Below are 26,158 nucleotides of genomic sequence, written 5' to 3' on the forward strand. Positions count from 1 at the left end.
CCAAGTGCAAAACTAGAGACAAAACTAGCTGGCGAAACGAGCAAACAACAACATCGTTTTTCAAGCTACTAGCAAACATTCTTACTGTCATTATTATTAACTAGCTCACATTCTTACTGTCATTATTTTTAGCTAGCATTAGCTACTGTTCTTATAGCTCGTGTTCTAACGTGGACACAGGGATCAGGCAAATTTACGAAACTGGACCCAGGAGTGGAGCTACTCGGACGGCGCTTAGTGGGCGACGCCTGGAGGCGTGCGGGCGCGCAGGGGAATTGCGATATGCTCGCTGCCCGAGCGCCTCCACGCATATACGTTATTTGCATCATTTGTATGATGTCATCTAGAAACAACCTGGTCTCACCCGGCGATGGACAAACGTCGAATTCTGACGTCTGCCGTGTGAGACCAGGTTGTATAAATACACCTTTACAGTCTCAAATATTTTCTGGAACAAAGGTCACAACACTATGACATACCTGTATGCCTCTGCATATCTGTCAGTGACAAATACTGGAGCTTCATCTATGGTACACTGAGTTATGTGCTGCAGTGATTCGTAAAATATTCATTTAAAAAAGAGAGTAAGACTAATCAAATGGTTAAGATTAAAGTAACCTTAAAATAGGACCAATGCTATTTTCCATGGTTATAAGAGGGAGTGCATGGTCTCTTTTGGCCTGTACCATTTTCAATGGATGGAGGGGAAGGGGGTGCTTATCCATTCTATCCTCTGCTTGACCTTCATTGCCATTCGAGAGTTTAACCCTCATCACTTATTAATGGTAATAACCCAACAACCCTTTAAATAGGTTTTCCTCAGGTCATTATTCCCCTTTCAAATGCTCTCATGAATCTAATTTCGGGGGTAAAGGTATAATTGACACTATTGACCAAGAGTGAGGCAATTAGCTTCACCTGTTAATGAAAATGGACAGGGGCTGTCAAGCCCTCGACCTTCATTCCAGAACCACTGAATTCGACTTGCAGACTCGGCTCTCAAATCCAAAATGACTATGTAATCTCTCCTCAAAGTTTTAGCAATTCAGTTAAAATGTTTGATTTCAAATATTTTAATACAATCACCTGTGAAACCTAGGAAATGGACTGAAGATGACTTATGCTTTGTGGACTGGAGTAGGTTTTCCCCCGTATCGGTGTGATTGTTAAAGAGATTGCGCGTATCGAGCGTGGGGTGGTGCGTATCCAAACAGGTGTCTTATCTGTAAAAGCTGAGCTTCACAGAGAGAAAATGCAGATAAGACAGGAAGCAAGGGCTGAGATAGGGACCTCTTCAGGATGGACACACACACACACACACACACATGCATGTACCCACGCACGCACGCATCAACACACAATCACACACACACACACACATGCATGTACCCACGCACGCACGCATCAACACACGCACACAATCACACACACGCACGCACACACACACATGCATGTACCCACCCACGCATGCACGCATCAACACACGCATACAATCAGACACACACACGCACACACACGCACCCACACACGCTCTCACGCACACACACACGGGAAGGGGGGTGAGAGACAGAAAGAGAGAGAAAATTGAGAGGGTGAAATTAAGAACCCAATAACTCAACTGTTAAACCATAATACATTTTTAGAGGGAGACATTTTTAGTAGTATTCTGGATGCTCATAAAATCAAATGAGTTGGGCCCAAGGCAAGTTGCTCACTATCTTCAACTTTTAAAACGTTTAACAGAGCTCTATATTTCACCCTCATGTAAGATATAGTGCTTGTTTTATGACAGTATAGTTGTACATCTATATTCCAGCTTCATCGGCTCATCTGGTGTTTGTCAACACAACACTTTGGAAATAGATGATGCAATCTTTTAGAGACAGAAAGCAATGCGGAGCGTGATGTAACACAGGCTTTCTTCTCTCCTCTCTACAGTAATTTCTTTAATGCTGTTGGCAGCATGTAAGCGCCTCTCTGGTCCTGTTGCAGACAATAAGCCTTCTGCTGAGACATGGCCCTGGTAACCCTCTCTGTTCCGCTGTCTGAAACAGCAGCCGGCCTCCTGACCCGGTTGGAAAACGGGAAGGTCATTGGGCAGCTTACCTCTCCGCTCTGACGCTTGTACGTAAGTGAATGGAGAGAGAGAAGGTTTCAGTATGTGATAAAGAAAAGAGTGTCCTTTTTTGCATTTAGTTTTATATGACCTTTTATGTGTTGCACTTTGTCTTGATGCTTTTAATGTATCATGTAAAGCACTTTGAATTGCCTTGTTGCTGAAATGTGCTATACAAATAAACTTGCCGTGCCGTGCCTTGCCTTGCTCATGCGTGAGGGGGATGGAGGGGCAGGGAGCAGACGCCGGACTGTAAGGTAATGGCAGACCATGTCCCACAACGCTGGGACACTGCAGACTCCCTGCTGTAGTTATCTGGCATTCAAAGACCAGAGACTACAGTAGTTATCCGACATTTGAATACCAGAGACTGACCTAAAGGTGAAGTTAACACAGCAGTTTGATAAGTAAATTTTTTTGGATTCTAGATTATATAAAGGGTGCAAAGGGTGCATTCATTATTCCTGGTGAATGTAAAATATTCTATGAAACTTTCTTCTTTCATGTGGAAAGAAGGTTGGTCCCTTAAATATGTTGGCTGACTCTCTTCCTTGATGCCTTTTAATGATGGCTTAAGAAACTTCAATAGAGATGACCTGGACGCAGGCTCTTTAAGAATGATTATCATTGCCACACTCATTTACTTTCTTTCTTTCTTTCTTTCTTTCTTTCTTTCTTTCTTTCTTTCTTTCTTTCTTTCTTTCTTTCTTTCTTTCTTTCTTTCTTTCTTTCTTTCTTTCTTTCTTTCCTGCTCTGGACCTTCCTCTGAGGATAACCAGTGGAAGGCAGTGAGCTGGAAGCTAGTCCATGTCCCCCATGGGGACTCTGTGCATCAAGCCCTCCCGCAAGAGCATAGGCCATGGAAGGGGTTCAAATCAATGTTATGTCACTGAAAAACAGTTAGAAAGGAAGACATTTCATGAAAGTCAGTACCTCATGCAGTCACATGCATGCATCACATCTTATTTTTCAAGGGAGAGAAGACGAGCTCTTACAGAAGAGTGAAACTATATAGAAGCTGCAGAATTGGTATTTTTGTATGAGAGTGTGAGCAGGGGCAGTGACAAGCATATTGTGTAACTTCACCATCAGGGGGAGTAGAGGTGGAGAAATATGTGGGTCATTATCATCCTCATCAGACTCCATTTTACACTCTTCCAGCAAGAATAGGCAGAACTCTATAGTTCTGAGTGTGCATAACTCCAGCCATCTGCAGCTCCAGTCTGATAACAGGCTGTAAATAAAGGTAAAACAACAAAGTATTTCAATTTCTTTAATGTCTAGGGTTTTATTTGGTTCGGTGGGACTGACAGATGTAAACATTATTCTGTTAATGGCTTCACTTAATTAGTTTACACTGACATAAAATAACAGGATCAGGGTATTAAGTAGGGCTACAGAAGCAATGGCTTCCCTTCATGTACGGCGTGCAATCTCGCACAGAACACTCAGCAGTTACTGGAGACAAATAGTTGATGCATAAAAATTAGAAAACACACCACTGTATCATTAGTCTTAAATCACTGAATTATTTGTGGAAGCTTCATACTGTTATGAAGGCTCACTAGTTTGTATAATTTGACAGGTTTAGAGTCATTAAATGTAGTATAAAATAATCAGATTAGTAGATAATTTCAGTGTTCAGCCCAGTATAGTTTTATCACTTAAATGTGGTTTAGATATGCCCCCCACTCATTCGTATTGGTTTGTTATTTACTATATTGTATGTTTTTATTGGTTGTGAAGTGAGACGTCGTTCTGTGATATGCTTTTACAGTCTCTTTTCTTGTGAACTCCAGAAGTGATAGTCAGGTGGATATTTACAGCATTGCCTGAAAGAAGATAGTAATTAACAGGTGATTAACAGTTTGCTTGAGTAACTAACCAGTTCAGATGATTAGAATCAGAATCAGAAACCGTTTATTGCTATGCAGTTTTACAACGTGCAAGGACTTTGTTTTCCGGCGAGGTGCATAACATTTAGACAACATTGGACAGGGTGCAGGAACGAGAGTGCAAGGACAGGACAGCGCAAAGGGCAAGTACAAAAAGCTAGTGCAAAAAAAAGGATAAGCTAAGAAAAGAACAATGTACAAAAAGTAGTGCAGTCAGTGTATATACAGTGAGTGTAATGTGTATGTGAGTGTGTCTATGTGTGTATGTGTGCGGCGTGATGTGTGAGTGTGGTGAGTCGTATACATACATTCAGGTCATGTGTAAGTGTCTATCGACAGTGACTCTCAGCAGTGGAGTCTATGGTGGGGCGGGGTGGGGGGGTCAGAGGGGGACACAAGCCTTGTTGAAGAGGCTGATGGCCGTGGGGAAGAAGCTGCCTCTGTGGTGTGCAGACGTGGTCTTGATGGATTGCAGCCTAGTCGTTAATTGCTTAAAGTCAGAGTAGTTTGGAGTGAGTTAAGAGCAAAGAAGAAAATTTGTAGTGATTTGCAAATGGCTAGAAGCCAGCGCACTTTTGTACAGTGTACTTGTGCTGAAGATCTCACAGACTAAGTTGGCAAGTATGACGTGCGCCAGCAATCTAGCCCCATGTTTCACATTACAATGATATGAACTGTGGGTAGTCCCCTTAGGCAAAGTCTCTAGAAGTGCAGTCTTACAGAAAGGGGGCATAAAGGGCACAAAATGTTAGTCCTGCACCCGACGATTTGACAGTGGGACAGCAGCCCTAAGCACTCACACACTTAGCGGGAACGCACTTCAATCGCGTCCCCTTGAACGTCCTGTCCCCCAAGGCCCTCGAACTGACTACACCTGTCAGAGAGGTTCTGTCTACATTGGCAGAGCGCAGTTATCTGCGACATAGACCATCAGACAGGAAGCAGAGCCCAGCTTGTTCTTCTTCACATGGCAACAAAGAAGACTTGGCAGCCATATCCCTCTCCTACTATCACTCCCCTTCAGCCTGTAGTACCACCTTCTCTGCTCAGCATCTGTCATACGTCACCATCCGCTTGTGGAAACAGTCACCGTGGTGCTGCCCACGCAACATGATCAATGTCCGATCCACACTGCTGAGGGAAACAGTCCACCCCCTCACAGCCCGTTCACACACAAGCATGCACATTCTACCTGTCTCACACAGGAACTGATATAGAATGCATTTGCTTAATACTGTAGATATGCTGCACATACAGTACTTACAGGTCGAAGTCTTGGAGCGAAAATTAGTTTTATATATAATTTTAAAGGTCTTGATGAGCTCTATCACATGGTAAAACAATAAGGTCACTATATCTTTTACTTTTTGGAATAAAGGCTGAAAACATAAAGGCGAAAATGAAAACCTTCATGAGTTTGGAGAAAAATTGGCAGAAGTGCACTAGCTTGTTGCACAAAAGGCGTTAATGCAGGTCAAGTGCATTTACCTTTATTGGTGAGGAATTCTGATATTCCAATGGTGAGGAAATTGCTGGATAATGGAAGTAGTATTGAATGATAAATCTGAAAACAAAATATTGACTAAATGCTATGCTAGCTACAGTAGCTACTGTAGTTCCCTTATAATTGTACTTTTAGATTGCTAATGTTTTTAGCATAAGTCAATGGAAGTACTTTCATGGGGTTATAAATTAAGTAATAGAGAAAGTAATAATAGAGCAATGGAACAAAATATTTTAAAATAGGATGTTTAGTTATTCTGTTGTTAGTTGTGATTTAAAAAATGATAGATGACATTTTAGACATATTTTGGCTTGTTATTCTGTCTTTGTTCCAGTATCACATATTTCTGAATGTCACTTACGCTCTTAAAGAAACAAAAAGTAATAAAATGCGGCTGCACAAAAGACATTTTGACTAAAATGTAAAAGTTTTGTAGTTTTTTTTTAATTATCTTATCAAATTCACTTAAAATATGAATTCCTTGAAGCCTAATCTCTAAGTATAGATTATATGTTGGTTTTAATTAAATAAATACAATCAATGAAAAGTTTGTCATTGCTCTCTTGAACAATTCTGAAAATGTCACTTACGCCCCTTTTGCACCAAGCCCTTGAGGTGCATGTATCCTTCAACATGCTCACACTCACACACACACACACACACACACACACATAGATTCAGTACTGTATCTCAGCCACTCCATCGATTAAATTACTTATACGGAAACACTCACGTCGTGGCAAAGAAAATAAATGGGTGAGCTCTATTTTTCTGATCCACATCTGTTAATGGAATTTCAACATGGTGAAATATGAGAGTGAAAGAGCAAACTAAGGGAATGGAAACTGAGATCTGGGAGAGATTTCTGAGAATAACTCCAGTTGTTTTACTTTAATACCAAAACCAGTTAACCCCCAAAGCACATGGGTGGATGAGTCACTGCCTGGTCGGTGAATGTCCTCTAGATTCAAATCATTTTAGTCATGAAGTGAGAAGCCATGTGAGGTTACTACAGGGTTGTATAGCTCTGCATGACATCTCATGCAGAGTTATACAATACCTGTTATAGAGGCTATAGCAGAGCCAGAAAAGCAAGCAAAATATTATCACTTCAAGAAGCAATGCCAATAATCCAAAATGGATGGCTGCATGTTGTCCTACTTGGCATTATGTATCCTTGTTGACATGAAATGCTTCTCTGGTTAAATCAGTGACACACCGAGGCAGAAGATTTAGCTGTAGAAGACTCAAACCCCACAAGCTCAGAACAGCCTGATAACCTTGAGAAATGGATGGAAGTTGTGAATCAGAGAAAAATAAGAACACGTATCTCTGTTTTAGGGAGCCATTGGTGAAGAGAAATGTGTATCGGCCCCTTACTGTATGCTAGCTCTAAATGGATGCACAGAAAGATTACAGTAAGACACAAAATTGGCCCTGTCCTTTCAAAGCGAGACTGGTGTGCTCTCTGAAGCCAGGCAGTGCCTATCTGCATCACAACAGATCCATCGCTCTTTCTCTCTCCAGCACAAAGATGGATATAGCCTATAGGCCTACTGTAGGAGGGCGGATCAGGATGGTGTTTTTCTCTTAATGGAATACATCATGTATGCATTGCTTTTAAATCCACTGGCAGCTCCTGTCTCCATGCATTCTGATTTTATTCGCTCCAACTACCTGAGTGGTTTTGTACATCAGTATAGTGGAAACAGCGTGGAACATAATCTACGTTAAGTGGAACAAAAGAGATCATTCCATCATCTGTCACATTTGTAAAGGGACAACCTCTGCAATATGAACACATAAGGCCATGAGAACTAATAAAAACATATGATTGTGATTTCCTCTCTTATGGACACAGTTTGACGCTGTTGATTATCTGGATAAGATCATAGCTTTAACGGCATGGTCCAACTGTCATGGTGCCACATACATGTATGATACGACTAGCGACATCCTAGACGAGGTAGACCTAGCCTCGATGCATCGGGCTGTTGATTGGCTCGTGGCCAAGCATGTCCTTCTGTGTCATGCTGTGGCTGTGCCACTCAGCGAGCCATGGGGGGCTCCCCCGACGCACAGCTGCCTGAGACGTGCGTTTGATCTATGTGCTTGTCAGCGTCCTAATGAGCGGATTCTCTCCGGTGTCCAGCGCGCGGTATGCCTTAGGGGAGAGGATGGGCTCGTAGCTCAGTCACTTAGACTAATGTCCTCACTTCCTGTTCCTCTGCCCCACATGAGCTCAGGTGCTCCTCGGAGGATCTGTCCTCATTTTGAGCCTGGGTCTGGGCCTAGGCTAAAGAAAGGCTCTCAAGGCACCTCAAGCCATCAAATTAATAACAAGTGCTATCTGTCATGGTATTTCTACCAAATAACCACTGACCTAGTTGAGAAGATAAGATTTAAAGTCATTTGGGCCTACTGAAACGAGAGCACAATTAAATAACTCTTTAAAAATTGTGCATATAATTGTCCTTGCAAAATCAACAAATGCTCAGATTGCTTGTTGAAGACATTAGCAGCAGCAATTATGCAAATGAGGCTAGTCTCGTTGTCATGTGACTGCTGCCCCCACAGGTGTGCTAACTAGGCTACTTATAGTCGTGAGTACCACGTTTCAAGTTTCGACTTTCAAATCAAGCCAATCGCCCGGGGGCGTTGGTTGCTTTGATTGTTACATACTCCCTAACTGACGAACAATTTAACAAATGCCATCACTTTCACCCTCAATGTGAAGAACAATGTTCGCATTACTCAATTTGTCCACGTCCGATGATGCCAATATAAGCACGGATTCTCAGAGCCTTCTGGAACTCGCTCATCGGCCAATCAAGATAGGTATAATATCTGTTCTAGGTGCGATGATTACTTTGGGCAATATTGCCGTTCTTGTGGTTATTGCCTCATCCGTGTCCGGTTGGTCAAGAAACACTCGATACTTTCTACTCTCACTGACTGGTGCTGATTCGGCGTTTGGACTAATTGTCATGCCCCTCAACCTCTGGGTGAGTTTGGTGAAAGACTACACCGAAGGCCCGGATATCCTCTGTCACGTAGTGGCCTTCTTCAATGCCACGGTCTATTCCACCTGCATGTATACACTGGCCACGATAAGTTTAGAAAGATACATCGCCGTGTTTTATCCGCTGCAGTACTCCTCATTGATGCCCAGAAAAAGAACCCTGCAAATGATCGCATTCGCTTGGAGTTTTCCTCTGGTTTTGCTTCTGCCGATATCTTTTCCGGATGGTATAATTGAAGTCCATTTCTCCAAAGCGTCATTGGTCTGCAATCCATCCTACTCGACAAACGTCGGATATTCTTTAACTCTGACGTGTTTTATATTCTTTCCATGTTCAATCATCATGACTTACGCAAACCTGAGACTTTGGTTCGCAGCCAAGAGGCAGCGGCTGAAATTGCGCAAACATGACCTTGTTCGTCGCAACAGACCGGACATAGCCTCCAGAGTGCTCGTGCCTGTGATGACTGTTTACTACACCTGTTGGACCCCGTGTATGGCAGCTATGATCTACAATGGTGAGTAAGACAAAATGTTGCAAGTGAATAGTTGCTTTGTGGTGTGATGTGATTAGGCGATCTGAGGCCTAGGCTACATGACACCTCAAGTCAACACAGACATGATGCTCTCATTATGATTCAATAAGTCAAAAGGGTTGACCAATTTTGTAATTTAAAGGTGCTCTGTTAAATTTACTGCACTTTTTGTAAAAAAAAAAAAAAAAATCCAATATATGCAATAAATAGGTCCAGGGGAGTCATAACTATCTGTACAGAAAATATAGCCAACGGTGTAGTGCCTGTGGAGCAAATGCAGATTTTTTTTTTTTATTATAAGGCCCGGCGCTGAGCCCCACCCCCTGAACTGCACGTATGAAGTGAAAACGCCCACTTGTTTATATCTGATACGCTGCACCACTGCCCCATCTAGTGGCCGAATTTTTTTTTACTGAGCACCTTTAAGTTTAAATATAGGAAAATGAAATACATTTTAGGACATTGCTATTCCAAACAAAGTATCTGTCTTCCATCTTTTACCTTCAGCCATTACAGGCAGCAGTGTACCAGAGTGGATGGAGTTTGTGGTGGTCTGGCTTCCGACGTCTAACGGATTCCTCAACTGCATTTTCTATTTCTGGACCAACCGAAGCTTCCGGAGGAAGTTCTGCCTCATCTTCCAGAGGCTGTGCTTCTGCCCCGCCAGGACCCTCGGGTGTGGGCCCAGTGAGCAGATCCAGTTTGTGTCAGGAGCCTGGGACAACAACAACAGTGTCCAGGAGCGCTCGGCCAGCGTGTCGTCCACCTGTACCCTGCTCACCTTGGCTGAGGACAGCCGATTCTGAGGGCCTTCACAGACACGGTAAAGGACATTGTCTACTATGGTTCTCCTGGAACGCTGAGCTACAGTACCTACCCCACACCTGTGCTGCTAGGCTGTGAAGTTTTACAGGGTTTTCAAACGATCCATCTCTCATCACACAGTTGGAGTCCATTTGGCTATTATATTTCTTTCTTGTATATATGTATATATGTCAAATTTACTTAATCAACAAACATTTGTGTTTATTCCATACATAATGTTTTTGTTTACTTTTAGTTATTTTCTTTTTCCCTTTTTTTTTGCTGTCATGATTTCATCCACAGAATGACCTCTTAAATCATGACTTCTTAAATTTTAGTTATTTTTATTTAATTAATCCATCATAATAGAATATAGCCTATGCCCAGCATTATTCCCCACCACCTGAATTGCTTCTAGCTACATCATCAGTATTTTAGGTGGTTAACATTTTACCTGCAGGTTGCCCCATCCATCAGAATTATTGTAGCCTACTTAAAAAACATTTGAAATATGTCTCAATTATCTGAAATCAGTATTTAAACATCAAACTATCCAATTTGTGAAAATTTCTTGTTAATGTTTACTGCACTTTGATTGCCTAAGGCCTTCATCTCTATTTTCGTCTTCATCAAAGGCCTAGCATATCGAGGTTAACCTTTTAAATTATAGTATTTCACTGTGTGTTGGGAGAAAGGAAATTAAGCAGATACCCAGTAGAAATGTCACCGTGTGGGCTTGTCTGTGGGAGTTACCCTTTTCTGTTTGACTACCATTTTGATAACACCACAAGGGTCACCTCTGCTTTTGTTTGGTTCCTTATCAACTAGATGCAGAATCTTTTGTGTGTTTTATGGGCCCCAAATGGTGTCATTTGCGGACGTACTGCTCGCACACTCTTTGACTTGCTATTGTCATGGTGAGATTGCTTGGTAGATACCAATGAGCCTGTTGTTGATTAATGCTGTTCATGATGCAGTTTATCAGCAGTGCTTGGATATAGGCAAATGGATATCTGAACAACCTCTATTGGTAATTGAAATTAAAACACTTTTACTTAAGTTATGATACATTTAATGTGGCTTTTGTAAATAGGTGACATGACTTGTGTATGTGTACTGTGTATATATATATATAATATTTTATCTTGTTTTTGAAAAAGTAAATACAAAAAAAAAATGTTCTAATTGTTGAATTACATGAATGGTCAATAAAATAAAGTATAATGACTTACAATGTTGTGATCATGAGTTTTGCATCAAAGATTTGAAGGTTGTCCTTGTGTGTCCCCTACATGTCCCCAGAGAGACTTCTGACAAATACAAATACTGAATGTCTGGAAGCCTGTGTTTACCAAGCGACAACGCCTCATTCCAATGTCACTGTTCTACCGCTTTCATTTCCTTTCTGATAAGCTTCAGACGGCAGGCTGCAGAGCAGGTGCTGTTTTATCAGAGCGGAGGAGCAGAGAGGCAGGCTGAATGCTGATGGACCAGGCCTCATCCAGCTGTTTTGGGAGGCTGAATGCTGATGGACCAGGCCTCATCCAGCTGTTTTGGGAGCCTGAATGCTGATGGACCAGGCCTCATCCAGCTGTTTTGGGAGGCTGAATGCTGATGGACCAGGCCTCATCCAGCTGTTTTGGGAGGCTGAATGCTGATGGACCAGGCCTCATCCAGCTGTTTTGGGAGGCTGAATGCTGATGGACCAGGCCTCATCCAGCTGTTTTGGGAGGCTGAATGCTGATGGACCAGGCCTCATCCAGCTGTTTTGGGAGGCTGAATGCTGATGGACAAGGCCTCATCCAGCTGTTTTGGGAGGCTGAATGCTGATGGACCAGGTCTCATCAAGCTGTTTTGGGGTCTGACAGAGCAGGACAGGAATGACTGCCATGTCAGAGAGGGTGTAGTGTGGTCAGGTTGGACTGGGAGCACTCCGGCATGCTGTGGATTGTTATGATCATCTGGTGTTTTTGTGCGTGGCTGAAAGCCAGCGCACCATAGATGCGTGGCTGTAAGCCAGCGCAGAATGGAGAGCAAATGTCGGGTTGTCCCTCTCTCCCTTCCCAATTAATACATCCCTATGTGTTCCCTTGTTGACCTGCAGTTCTATGTTGCTACCACAAGAGGCAGTGGTCCCAGAACATCAAAACAAAAGACTGAAACCATTGATTTTTAAAAGCTCCAGTGGTCTAGTGGTTAAGGAGCTCGTCTTCCATGCTGAATGTTATGAGTTCAAAACTTGTGGTGTGGACAGCATTTTGTCACTGGATGTTATAGAAGCTATGTAAAAATGTGGTTACCTGGTGGTTCTATGTCAGTTATTGAATTTATATATGAATTTATATTTATATATGAATTTATATATTTAGTAATAGAACATTTGAAATACTCCTGTTTTGAAATTATACCTACAGTATATGTGTCTCAGTAATTACCCATTATAGGCTATACTTTGCATGTATTTACCAGGTAAGAGACCGAGAGATCCCATGGGAACAACTTTTTTTTTTTTTCATCTTTAAAGAAATGTACAGTCTGTTTTACATTACATTAGTCATTTAGCAGACGCTTTTATCCAAAGCGACTAACAATAATTGCATTTAACGTAGGAAAAGCCAATGTACTACTACTTGCCAGAACTCACAAGTGCATCTTCTTTCTAAAACAAGTGACTAAGAGCATAATCTAGTGCTGAAGGCAAAGTGCAAGAATAGCAATCTAAAGTACAGTGCAATACAAGATGCAGATGAATTAACTGATAGTTTGTGCCACCACAAGACGAAGAACATTAAAGTCCCAGAACATCAAACACTACCTGTTTTTCCACTGTCAGGCCGAATGCAGTTTCGTTTGGCTCCGTTCTGTCCCGGATTTGTGAGAACCGTTACCATCTCCTTGCTTTTGCTATAGCCCACTATAGCTAAATAACGCCAGACAAGATTACAGACTGTAATTAATGTATGATCAATGTTACATTGAGCATGCTCAACATTAAGTTAAAATTGAAATACATCTGAAACCTCCGAACGTAACGTTAGCATTAACTAAAGTCAACTTAGTTAAAGGAGTAGTAAAGGGAAAATGCATGTTTAGCCCTGTTTTAAGGTTACTTATGATCATATACAATGGTTCAGATCAAAACGTTGACAAAGCTAGCATTTTCGAGAAAGTTGATAATTGCTCTACCACCGTTTTGGTCATACAATGGATGTGGATGGGCATCTTGAAAAATCATTCAAAAACATGTTAAACTCTCCATTTCAAAGACAAGAAGCTCACCGAGGGTGTAATTGGTGTCCGTTGGTGTTCTGACATCAAATTCGCCACAAAGTACAGTATGAATCCTGTAGGGGTTCATTGATCATTTTATGAAATCCATTGACTTATATTGAAGCGACCTTTGTAGATGTGTAGATCAATCCGCAGAGGGGATTCAGGAAGCGGAACTACTTACGGTAGCTATTGTTATTGTTTATGTTGCTAGGCTACCTCGTTTGCGGAAGTTTATACACGTATGTGCTGCGACTAAATAGTTCTATGCTAAATATTTTAAAAAGCCTTTCCAGATGAACTAGAATCTTACTTTATGGCGAATTATATGTCAGAACGCCAACTAACACCTCGGTGAGTTTCTTGTCTTTGAAATGTGTATGTAATGTGCTAAACAAATTAAATAGCATTGCTCACATTGCCCATCACAAATATGAAACACCAGTGACAGGCCAACTGTAGTTCCCCCACAAAAGTGCCATTATGCACGCAGCAGAATGTCTGAACACATCAACTGATGCAAATAATGTCCAATAACTTAAAATATAAAATAAAAATCTGAAAAATAAGTCAATGAAAACATCAAATGAAATGTAATATTACATGATGCGGTGACCCCAACAAACATAATGGGGAAAATAGATATTCAAGGAGAGCAGGAGTTGAAATCATGCCCACCAAATATCAACAGCTTACCGAGGGCACGGGACAATGCGAGACCCTGTGACAGGTAGGCTAGAAATAATATAACCACAAAGGACACATTCAAGATGGCACAACAAACTGCATGTAGCCTATAGTCAACAACAACAATGGCCCAGCTGATAAGAGTATGAATACATCAAATCAAACTTTATTTGTATAGTGAATTTCATACACAGAGGCAACACAATGCGCTTTACAGAGAGCAATGGGAGGGTGGACATAGGAAATGGACAAAGGCATGCACATCCAAAATGTTTAAAACTGGGTGCTAGACAGAAAAACAAGCTCATCACGAAAAGTAGAGTCTGCACACCAGAAAAATGCTCCCAAGATTTTTTATTGACACCGAGGTGACGAGCCGGGGGAGGGGGTGGGGGGTCTTGGGGCCTGCTACAGAGTGGCCTTCAGGAGACAGGGGGAGTCCACAGGACCTGTTTAGAGTATAAGAGGGCGAGCCATTAAGGGGGAGGACAGGGTTAGTGGCTGTACTGGACATCCACAGCAGACAGGGGTATCTATCGGACTCAGGGTGGTCTGCGGGTGAGAGTGGGGCATCCACTGGACCTGGTTAGAAGGTAGGAGGGAGAGAGAGAGGCACTAGGGAAAGGGGAGGCAGAAAAGGATTCAAGATTCAAGTTTATTTAGCCATTTCAACAATACAGTTGATAGGAATGTTTTTTGGTGTGTGTTCACATATACCATATACAGACAACTATATACCACAAACAGATATCAATACATAACAAAAAAAAACACATAATGCAGTTCAATTTTCAAGTATAATCAGTCCATGAAGTGCTTGGCGCAGGAGGCACAAGCCAGAGTGCAGACAGTACATAGTGCAAAAAACAATGACAGTCCCTAGTGCAGGGGGACATTCTGTATTGCAGGTGGGGTAGGCTTATGAAAGAGGTAAACTATATTTAAATATCGTATGGCTTGGAGGTAGGTACTGTCTCTAAAGCAAGATGTTCTACTGGTGATACTTCTGAACCTCTTCCCAAAGAGAGTGACCAGGTTATGTGCTGGGTGGGAGGGGTCAGTGGTGATGTTTCTAGCCTTCCTGATGATTCTGGTGTCAAAGTGTGAGGCTATGGTGGGCAGTGTGAGGCTATGGTAGGCAGACTGCAGCCCATGATCTTAGAGGCTCTGCACACTACTCTCTCTAGCTGTTGTTTGTCCTGGCAGGTCGTGTTACCATACCAAGATAGGATAGAGAAAGTGAGCACGCTTTCTATGGTGGCCTGATAGAAGTGAGTCATGCCTTCCTGACTGACCCTACATTTTCTCAGCTGACGGAAGAAGTAGAGTCTCTGATGGGCTTTGCTTATAATCAGACTGGTGTTCAGGTCCCATGAGAGGGACTGGTAAATGGTGACACCTAGAGAAGGAGACCCTCTCTACAATCTGCCCATTGATGGATAGTGGAGGTGTAGGGCTGCCTTCTTCCTGAAGTCCACTATAAGCTCCTTGGTCTTAGCTGTGTTGAGGACCAGGTTGTTGTTCTCACACCACCTCACCAGCTGCTCTTCCTCACCCCGGTATGCGACTCATCGTTGTTAGAGACAAGACCTATGACAGTGGTATCATCCGCACATTTTAACAGTTTGACTGATGTTGAATGGGATACACAGTTGTTGGTGTAGAGAGAGTATAGGAGAGTAGACAGAACAAAAGGGTTAGTAGCACGCAGAGTCATAAAAGCAACACAGATATTAAAACAGGGCAGGGCAACCAGCATCTATATACACACAGTGCATAACAGGATACACACCAATGTACACTGTATACAGAGGATTCACAAGCAGGCTGGAGGCTTCCTTTCTGTGTCTCTAGGTCCTGGCTAGTGATTGTAGGCTAGACTGAAAAGGTACGTCTTGAGATCTCGCTTAAAGATTTCCATTGTTTCATATAAAATACAATGCTAATAATACAGTGGCTAAAGAGATAGGATTGACCAAACACAAATTTCCACGTTTTTGACACTATATATATATATATAATATATACATCCTAAGATTATATATATATATAATCTCTTAGGATGTATATCCAACATGATATTGAATAATATATATCCAACATTTTTCTTTGAAATTAATTGATCATGTATATAGGCTACCGCTATTGCATGCAGTTCTTGAGTGATTTAAACACCATGGGGAAACAGTACAAAGTAAAGCAAGATAGACCTGAAGGATTTCCCTGGAAAGCAACTCTAGCAGGCCCACGCAACCCTCGACTGAAGTGAAGGGGAGCAGAAGCACTATCAAAGCAAAGCGGAGGCGGACAACAGATGACTGGAGCCATTTTACAGCCTCTGAAATGGTTTTACAGAAGAACAGATAAGCCAGCAGGGCTTTAAAAGACCCTGCTATACTGTAATGAGATAAGATTTAATCACGGGGGAGCCCTCCCTTATTTGGCAAGGAAAATCTCAGCGGTAACAACCTCTGTGCTTGGAGTGGACTGCAGGCCTAAGATGGGGTCTGTTTACGATAAAGTGGTAGGCTACTTACTGTATTGGTTGTCCTAGCACAGTTAAAAGAAAATTATCCAGATGGTCAGATTCAGATCTTTATTTGTCACATGCAAATGTACAGTGTACCATCACAATGAAATGTTACTGCCGGCTCTGTGATGTGCTCAAAAGTTACAGGTAATTACAATACGCAAGTTATCAATTACAGACCATTTAAAATTCATGAGAAGGGGTCACTGGAGGAAAACCGGGGATGCTTTTAAAATTTTAGTCCAAGGGAGGGTTACTGTTTTTTAATTTGAGTTCAGGGGAGGGTCATACAAATTTGAATCAATCAAAATAAAATAGTTTCTTCAGCTTTTCGGAATTCAGCGAGCTGTTTTGTATTACCTGGTGTCGTTTCTCTTTGGCTGCCCTATTGGCAAATCCAGGATCCTGTTTGCGGATTTCCTCTCTGCCCTCAACACCATCCTCCCGCCCACACTGGAGTACGTACTCTCCCAGCTGCGAGTGCCTGACTCTACCTGCGGGTGGATCACTGACTTCCTGTACAACAGGAAACAGCACGTGAAGCTGGGAAAAAAACATCTCTGACTCAAAGTCCATCAGCACTGGCTCCCCACTGGGCTGCTTCCTTTCCCTCCTACTCTTCTCCCTGCACGAACAGCTGCACATCCAGACACCAGTCTGTCAAGCTACTGAAGTTTGCGGACGACACCAACTCCCTCGTCTGAGGGAGACGAGTCCGCTTACAAGTGGGAGATTGACCAGCTGCTGTCCTGGTAAAAAATCGATCAGACAGCTGCAGCTGATTCAGAACGCTGCTGCTCGAGTCCTCACTAAGACTAAGAAAGTGGAGCATATCACACCAGTACTAAGGTCTTTACACTGGCTTCCTGTCTGTCAAAGAATTGACTTTAAAATACTGCTGTTGGTTTATAAAGCACTGAATGGTCTAGGGCCAAAATATATTTCTGATCTGCTCATATGCTATGAACCATCCAGACCCCTCAGGTCGTCCGGCACAGGTCTGCTTTCTGTCCCCAGAGTTAAAACAAAACATGGAGAAGCAGCATTCAGTTTTTATGCTCCACATATCTGGAACAAACTTCCAGAAAACTGCAGGTCTGCTGCAACTCTTGGTTCTTTTAAAACAAGCCTGAAGACTTTTCTTTTTGCCACTGCTTTCTAAGAGGAGCTATGTTTATCAGTATACTGCACTGTAACTTTTATTCCTGTATTCTATTTGTCCTGCTTTTTGTTTAAATGTCTATAATGACTTGCTTTTTGTTTTAATGCTTTTAATTTGTCCTGCCTTTTGTTTTAAATGTCTATTATGTCTTGCTTTTTGTTTTAATGCTTTTAATGTCTCATGTAAAGCACCTTGAATTGCCCTGTGGCTGAAATGTGCTATATAAATAAACTTGCCTTGCCTTGCCTTGCCTTGGTGCAGCCAAAACGACCTGGAGCTCAGCGCTCTTAAGACAGTGGACATGGTTGTGGACTTCAGGAAGAAATCAACCCCATCCCTCCCACCCCCATCACCCTGAATGGCTCTCCGGTTGCACTTGTGGACTCCTTCCACTTCCTGGGCACCCTCATCTCCCGGGACCTCAAATGGGAACTAAACACCAGCTCCCTCACGAACAAAGCACAGCAGAGGATGTACTTCCAGAGTCAGCTGAAGAAATTCGGACTACCAAAGAAAATGATGGTGTGCTTCTACACCTCCATCATTGAGTCCATCCTTACCTCGTCCATCACCACCTGGTATTCCACCGCTACAGCCAAGGACAGGGCCAAACTGCAGCACGTCATCTGATCCACTGAGAAGGCTATGCTGCCTGCCTATTTACAATAAGGTACACAAAAGAGTAACTAATGATTAAGTAATTATGAAGTAATGAACTACTTGATACGAGTAGTTCCTTATTAACTTACCAAGTTACCAAGTAGTCCTTCATTACCTCATAATTACTTAATAATTAGTCAATGATTAAGTTATTTAAGTAATCTCAGACAGTAGACCAATCCATTTTTCTTCTGGACAGTGTTGTTTTCTGTAGCAGGCTAAACAGCTGCATACCCAGTCATGCTGCACATTTGATTCTTCATGCTGAAGCTGTGTGCGGAGCTCGGTTAGCCTCATTAGCGGCTCTCACACATTGGAACTGGGAGACAGGGTACAGAGACCCCAACACCTCAAATCAGCCTCAGAAGCCAAGCAATCCCACATTGATATATACAGTATATCAGCTCATCGGTAATTAATGGAATGCGGTATCTCCTCAGCTATTTACACTTGGAATTACTCAGGGGTTATTAAGAATTCTCGATGGGAGAGAAACACCCGCAGATGTGTATTCACTTCTCTTCTTTGTTTTTGTTTATCTTCTCTCCTTCCTCTGGGGACTGTGCCTCTGATTTGTTGCATTTCATTGATATGCTGACATCAAGCCACATCTGTCACACTTTAGATCAGGAGATAGACTTTTGAGTTTCCTCCAGGCTACCGCATCCCAGTGACATTCTGCCTTTCTCCCCCGGGTTCCACTCTGCCAGGGTCCAATCAATAAGTGCTATAATTTTATTTGTGCAACAGGAATGCTAAATTGTGTTATTAGCATATCCTGCTGCATTTGACGTTTTTGAAACTCGCCCCCAACCAGTGTAGTTTTTATCTTGAAATGTTAAGGGTTTTGAAATTCCTCCCTCTCTCAATACCTCAAACTAAAGACAGAATATTTGCAATTTATTACCCTTTCTCAATATATCAAGCTGAATACAGTATATTCACTATACAGTGCAGAATGTTCTAATATGTAAAGGGCTTTGAGAAGCCACAGTGTTGTCCCAGGCTTGTGAGGAGGTTATCGAGCATCGGGATATGGTGCATTGGCAGCCATGTGTCTCACTGAGGGCTGCTGCTGGATCTGCCAGCTGACTCAGCTATTGGGGAAGAATGCCCGTTTGATGGCTTCATCTCCTTCAAACATACTGTCGCACATCCACCTACACACACATACACGTGTACACACACACACACACACACACACACACACACACACACACACACACACACACACACACACACACACACAGACACACACACACACATATATTTACACTACACACAAATGCAGTATCAGAAAAGTATCTTATCCGCCAACCATTCATCCCCATCCAGTCGTGGTATTGCTCCCAGCATGCCCCTGTCCTATGTCCCCAGCCCTTCTGCTTTGCATATGTGCCGCTGACCTGTACCACAATTGACATGTCATACAGCTAAAGTAAATCAAATCAAGTCAAAATGTATTTACAGAGCACGTTTAAAACGACAGCAGTCGACCAAAGTGCTATACAAAGGTGGGTCCTAGGTAAAAACATAAGAACATATTCTCAATAAAACAAGGAAATAACAGCAAAACAATACAGACATTGAGCATAAACAAGGCTTGGGCACAGACTGGTTAAAACGCCAGGGAGAAAAGGTATTTAGAGAGGATTTCAAAAACTCAAGGGTCTGGGAGGATCTAATATGAAGGGGCAGGCTATTCCATAGCCTGGGGGCAGCCGCCTGTTGCCTCTAGACTTAAGTCTAGTTTTAGGCACCTCCGACAGCAGTTGGTCAGCAGACCTGAAGGCTCTGGCTGGGGTGTGGCGATAGATAGATAGAGAGAGAGTAGTCTCACTCAGTGGCACACCAGCCTCTAAGAGTTTATTCATAGAGTTTATCATTGATTATGTGTACCACAGTGGAAACAACTCGAAATAAGAGTAACCTTTAGCATTGACTGACAATGTTGACAGTTGGAAAACGGAATAGGAGAATATGCAAGGGTTATGGATGCAACTGTTGCCCTCAATTTCCTAGTCTCTCTGCCCAGAATAAGTAATCAAAATCCACCACATCACATGGGAGAGTTGCTGTCAAATGTTCTTTGTAGATACACCAAGTTTGCCTTGTCAGAGAATATGTGATGTTGGCTTGTAGGGTTATAAAGAGAGGGTTGGGTCACAAATATTTAATTAATATATCGCTAATCTTATGAATACAGAAGCTATTTTGCCATTTGAGAAGCAAACCCACTGTGTTCACTGACTTATGCTAGTGCACCCCTGGAGACACTGCGATGAATCTATCATCGGCATCTGAATAATGTCTGCATAAATCAAATATAAAATCATGTTTGTGTGAGTTCACACCTTTCCAGTACTCCCTTTTAAATGGCCGAAGTTGGTGGGATGATCAGATTGATGCTGTAGTGCCATCTAGTGTTCATTCTTATCAGTTATCCTTGTGTCACACCTGTCTGCTGACTGTGGTGGACAGCCTTATCACAGGTTAAGAGACGCAGCATTAGTCCAAATCCATTGAGTAAAGTGTTGTTTCTTTGTTATAACACAAATGGAACAGGGACTGTACTTATTATAGCTATCCATCATGCCCTTACCTTGTACAGGAGGTATCTTTAAATAACAGCTGAGATGTACTCACTATTCTCTCCACAATCCACAGTCATGTCATTGCGGTTATATAACTGACATGCTGCAGAGGCCCACGGCCTGATTATCATGAGTGAATCAGTGGTTGTTGATCTGCAGCCTCTGTTGTTTTTAAGGCATTTATGCTGTCTCCTGTGAGAACTCTTGTTGAAGTTGTGGGCTGAAAAGCTTCTACTTCAATCACTACCCCACACCTCTTAGCTGGTAAGTGCCAGCAAGAAGTATTATTCACTATTTGTTTCCATTGTGCCATAAAATGACTGCTGAAGAAAAACTAACATTTATGAGTGCTGCTGTGGTGAGTAGCTGCTGTGGTAATTATATATTCCTCCCCCAAAGTCATTAGATGTTGGGTGTGAAAACATGAGTTGAGAGGGTTGACAAGGCTTCACTTGATTGGACAAATTACATAAATTATAAACTGACAAACTAAAAACTGCATCATGAAGACTGTGTATGTCCTCCAAAAGACTGGAGCTCCGGGTGAAAGTGCACCCTGACATGCATCTTCAGAGGTCAGGAAAGAAGAGGCTTGACTGTACCTGGCAAGAAAAAGTTGTGGTCCGGAACAATCTCCGCCGCTCTCTGGCTGAATACCTGGAAGACATTGAGCCTCTCCTGAGCTCAGATGATCCCATTGATGAAAAATGGTCTTCTATGAGCTCCAGGCTTCATTAGGCAGCATCCCAATCCATCGGCTATAAGAGCAGAAAGCACCAGGACTCAAAGGCATGCACACAGCACATAGTGCTGTATTCAACTTTTCTGGACCTCGAGGGTCCTCAAGGGTCTTTATTAGTCACTTCGTGATGTGACATAATTTCTGGTGAGCACAGGATTGTAGGTCAGGACAGCCAGAAGATGGTTGGGTGGTGGTAGGTATCGAAAACAAATGAAATACAATCCTATGCCGATAAAAACGATATGCACAACTTTTGTGATGCAGTGAAAACCATCTACAGCCCGAGAAACTGCTCTGACTCCCCCCTCCCCCCTCAAGTCTGTACAACCCTTATAAAGGACCAGAAGCCCATCACGAAAGGATGGTTAGAACATTGTGAAACCCTTTTGAATCAGTGTTGGTTGAACTACTGTACCTGTCCACCCCAAGACCTTGATCTTCCACCAGCCTTTGAAGACGTTCATTGTGAGACACTGGGCCCTAACAGCATCTCTGCAGAGATCTTTAAACAGGGAGGCTACCTCTGCGGCTATGCACTTTTCCTATTCATCAGACATCTGGAACTGGCTTTTGCTGGCAAAGTCCTATAGCTAAAGTTATGCTACACAGACTGGTGCAAAACATCACAGACATGGGTACTCCATGAGGAGATCAAGAAGGACAGGGGGGTCACTGTGGATTTCAGTCTTGATGGAAATCTGTTTAACGCCCGAAGGCTTCAAGCGGTCACAAAAATCACATCTGAGCATGTCATCAAGCTACAGTACACAGATGCAGTAGTGGCCCACACACCGGAGGCACTGCAAACTACCCTGGCAGCTGCTGCAAGGGCGTATGGTAGGCTGGGTCTCTCTATAAACATAGCAAAGACCGAACTAGTGTGCCAGTGGGCTTCTACTTCCTCGGCTCATCTACCAACCTTCACCATCTCCGACAAACCACCATATCCACACCCCGAGTCAGTGCTTTTGTTGTACCCGCAAAGGTCTTCTTTTATCAGTCTGCTTCGAATGAATACAGTGAATACATATACATAGTGCACAATAAAATATAGAACAATAAAGGCATTTCTGTGACATATTCCCATTTTTAAACAGTAAACCTCTTTCTCAATTTCACACTTTCATCTGTTCTGTTTGTGGCAGACAGTGTAGATTGTGGATTGGGCCCCACTGTATGTGTGTGTGTGTGTGTGTGTGTGTGTGTGTGTGTGTGTGTGTGTGTGTGTGTGTGTGTGTGTGTGTGTGTGTGTGTGCGTGTGTGTGTGTGTGTGCGCGTGCGAGAGAGTGTGTGCGTGTGTTTCCTCTGTGTCACATATAAGGAGTACATTGTCTATGCTCTGTGACCCATATGAACAGCAAGACAGTAGCGCCACTCAACACTGTCAAGCATTTCTAAATACTTTGCTTGTTCTCACAACAGGCCCCCTAAAAGCATAACAGTAACAGCAGAAATTGTCCAACAACACTGATCTAATGTGGGCTCAGGTGTCCTCCATTCACAGTAGAAGGGGATGGAATAGGGAAGTCTATGTTCAGATGGAAATACTTCACACATACATAGTTATGAGAATGTCTAATTGGAGAGGAAAGGCTCCCCATTAAAACCCAGAAATGTCTTATGAGGGTTGCACCTGTCTGTGGAGCAGACTGACTGGTGGGCCTAATTGCACAGATTATGTCAGAGGGAGTGTAGCCTTCACTGACTCGGAGACATCTGTTTCTCTCTGTGTGAGCAATTTTGCTCTAGGGGTGAACAAGAAGGGAATATTAATGGCATGCTCATCTGCTACTGCCTCCGCTCTGCTGCCTCCTGCTGTAGCAATGTCTCACTCACAGCGTTCTCCTGGGATGTGACACCAGGTGGTGAGAAATGTCTGGCAGCTCCGCTTTTTCTGGGTATAAGCAGCCTGTTAAGTAGAAATGAGATACAGTAGGAACCCTTAATATAAAATAAGTGATTCTGAGGGATGGGAGGAATCCCATGTGATTCCTCGTCAGAAACAACTATCTACATTGGCTGGAAGAGGTTGAATCTTTTTATTTAATGATTTGTTTCATTACCAGGAAATAGCCTAAATACATGTTTATCTGAGGACATTTTTATACAAATCCACATAGGCCTTAGAGGTTGATACCTGGGTTTCAAAGTGGTTTACTGCCATCATGTGATGTAAAAGAGATCTCCCACTTAAATATTCTGAGACAAGCTTACATCTAGAGTTGCCATAAGTAAGGCACCATATAACTATGGCCATAGGTTACCATATAACCTCATGGAGTATTATCCCTTACATATAATAATAATATTATACATAATAATTATACAATTATACATAAATGTACATTGGTGCATATGCTTTAATACGTTATCCTTTTCTTGTCAGTATCAGTTGGAAATTGATGTTGGAAACCATTTTGAGTGACGTTTCAGTGTAGTGTGTGCCATCTCCTACGAGGCTGTGTGCTGGGTCAGCAGCATTAAGGCAGCGGACACCAAAAGGATGGACAAACTGACCAGGAGGGTAGGCTCTGTCCTGAGGGTCAGCCTGGACCTAGTGAGAGTAGTGGAAACTGCTGGCCATCATGGACAATGTCTCCCACCATCTACATGACACTGGTCAGGTAGAGGAGCACCTTCCGTAGCAGACTGATCCTGCCATGGTGCTCGACTGGTTGGACACTGGTTGGACACTATGGACCTGAGCCAGACCAAACTCTTGCACTCTTTAGACATGTTTGCACAATCTAGGCATGCTAAGGAACCAACCTACTCTTGTACACTTGTTTATTTGCACTTTTGTACATTTTCTATTGAAAATGTGTATTGTAGTCTGTGCTACTTTGTTGTTTGATGACATAACAGTGAAATTTCCCTGCGGGGATCACTAAAGTACTACTGCTATGTAATGCAGTGTAAAATTTGTTATAAGACAATATAGAGGCCGACAAATGAATGAAAAAAACAACGTACCAACCAACTTAAGTGTTTTAGTAAAGTGTTGGGCTGTCAAGCTGTCAGAACAGCTTCAATGTGTCTTGGCATAGATTCTGCAAATCTCTGGGACTCTACTGGAGGGATGACACACCATTCTTCCAAAAGATATTCCCTCCTTTATCTTCATGATGGTGGTGGAGAGTACTGTCTAACATGTCAGCCCAAAATCTCCCACAGCTGTTGGGTTGAGATCTGGTGACTCCAGATCCAAGGACCATAGATTCACATTATTTTCATATCATACTCATCAAACCATTCAGTGTGACCCCTTGTGCCCTGTGGATGGGCCATTGTCATCCTGGAAGAGACCACTCCCATCAGGATAGAAATGTTAAATCGGATAAAGGTGATCACTCACAATATCTTTGTACTGATTTATAGTGATCCTTCTCTCTAAGGGGACTGTAGTGATCCTGACCACCAGTCAGGAATGAGGTTGACTGTCAAGTGCACCAAGGGCTGGCACATTAGGCCCAAGAGTCAGACATGATAGACGAGAGGCCTACGGTGGCAGATCCGGTCCAAGCACCTGGGACAGGCCGGGAAGATAGTAATAAATATTATAAGCGGATCCCTCTAAAAAACAGATGGATGGATGAATAATGAATGGTCCATACACACATGGAACTGACAAGGGCCTGGCTAGCACTGGGAAAGTGATGAGAAACCCCCCCCTCCCATCCGGCTCAGGCCTGGCGCTTATCAGAAGTGCAGGAATCAAAGGAGCTGTGTTGGAAGGACTGCCTGAGAAACAACAACAGCATTTAGTGTGTAAAGATGCGAATAACAGGCTTAAAAGTAGAAGATGTAATCAATTAGTAACACTGCTTAGAGTTGAATATCATTTATTGGAAATTATAAAATGAAATGATAAGATGTTGAATGCAGGGATTGTTAATCTGCCAGGGAGGAGAGAAGGACTGTGTTCATCCGAAGAGGTGACGTCAACACCCTGCCCTCCTGGAAGAAGATTCAAAAAACAGCTTGCGAGGAGGGAGAGGCACTTATTTCCATTAACAGAGGAATGGAGGAAGTCAGAATTCTTTCCATCAACAGATGAATGGAGGAAGTCAGACTTTTCTTTCCACCAACAGAGGCATGGAAGAAGTCAGAGGCTGGAGACCTGGGAGATATTCTCTTTCATCTTTTTCTTTTGTAACTTGTATTTTTCATGTAACTGGATTATCTGTAACTTATGTCTAACATCAAATTGTATATAAAGCTTTTTACCCTTGCATCAGATATTTTCTCCTCGCCTTTATTGGTTTGGTGAGTATTGATATATCTTGCTTGAGTCATTGAATGGATGATTGAGATTTATCTTAAAGGTCTTACAGCAGGGCGATTAGGCCTGTCTGCCCAGGTCGACTAAAGAGGGTCTAACCTGGGCCTTTCCTCCGGAGAGGGAGGTTGAAGAGGAATGCGTCTGTGTGAGTTGACACTGAGGAGTTGACCTTTGAGCTGTGAGCACGAACAGAGGTCTAAATCAAGTGGCACCGCTCTGATAGAGAGAGCGCATTGGAGCACACACACATTTGGGAGAGAGAATTGGGAGATGCATTTTAGAGAAGCTGTGACTGATTGACTCATGTGATGGTAGTTTAAGCAAGAACATATTAGATTCATGAGCCACGGATAA

The 26,158-nt window shown here is 42.7% G+C and overlaps 1 protein-coding gene across 1 annotated transcript; it reads left to right on the top strand.

Moving 5' to 3' along the window:
• Window positions 1–8,256: 8,256 nt before the first annotated feature.
• LOC311308063 (adenosine receptor A2b) lies at window positions 8,257–9,879 on the top strand (the record flags this gene model as incomplete). The annotated part of the gene is made up of 2 exons (XM_084437002.1): window positions 8,257–9,055; window positions 9,581–9,879. The coding sequence occupies 2 exons, from the start codon at window positions 8,257–8,259 to the stop codon at window positions 9,877–9,879; spliced, it is 1,098 nt and encodes a 365-aa protein (XP_084293128.1).
• Between the last annotated feature and the right edge of the window lie 16,279 nt (window positions 9,880–26,158).

This window comes from Borostomias antarcticus, assembly GCF_949987555.1.
Source record: "Borostomias antarcticus genome assembly, chromosome: 4".
Lineage (NCBI taxonomy): Eukaryota > Metazoa > Chordata > Actinopteri > Stomiiformes > Stomiidae > Borostomias > Borostomias antarcticus.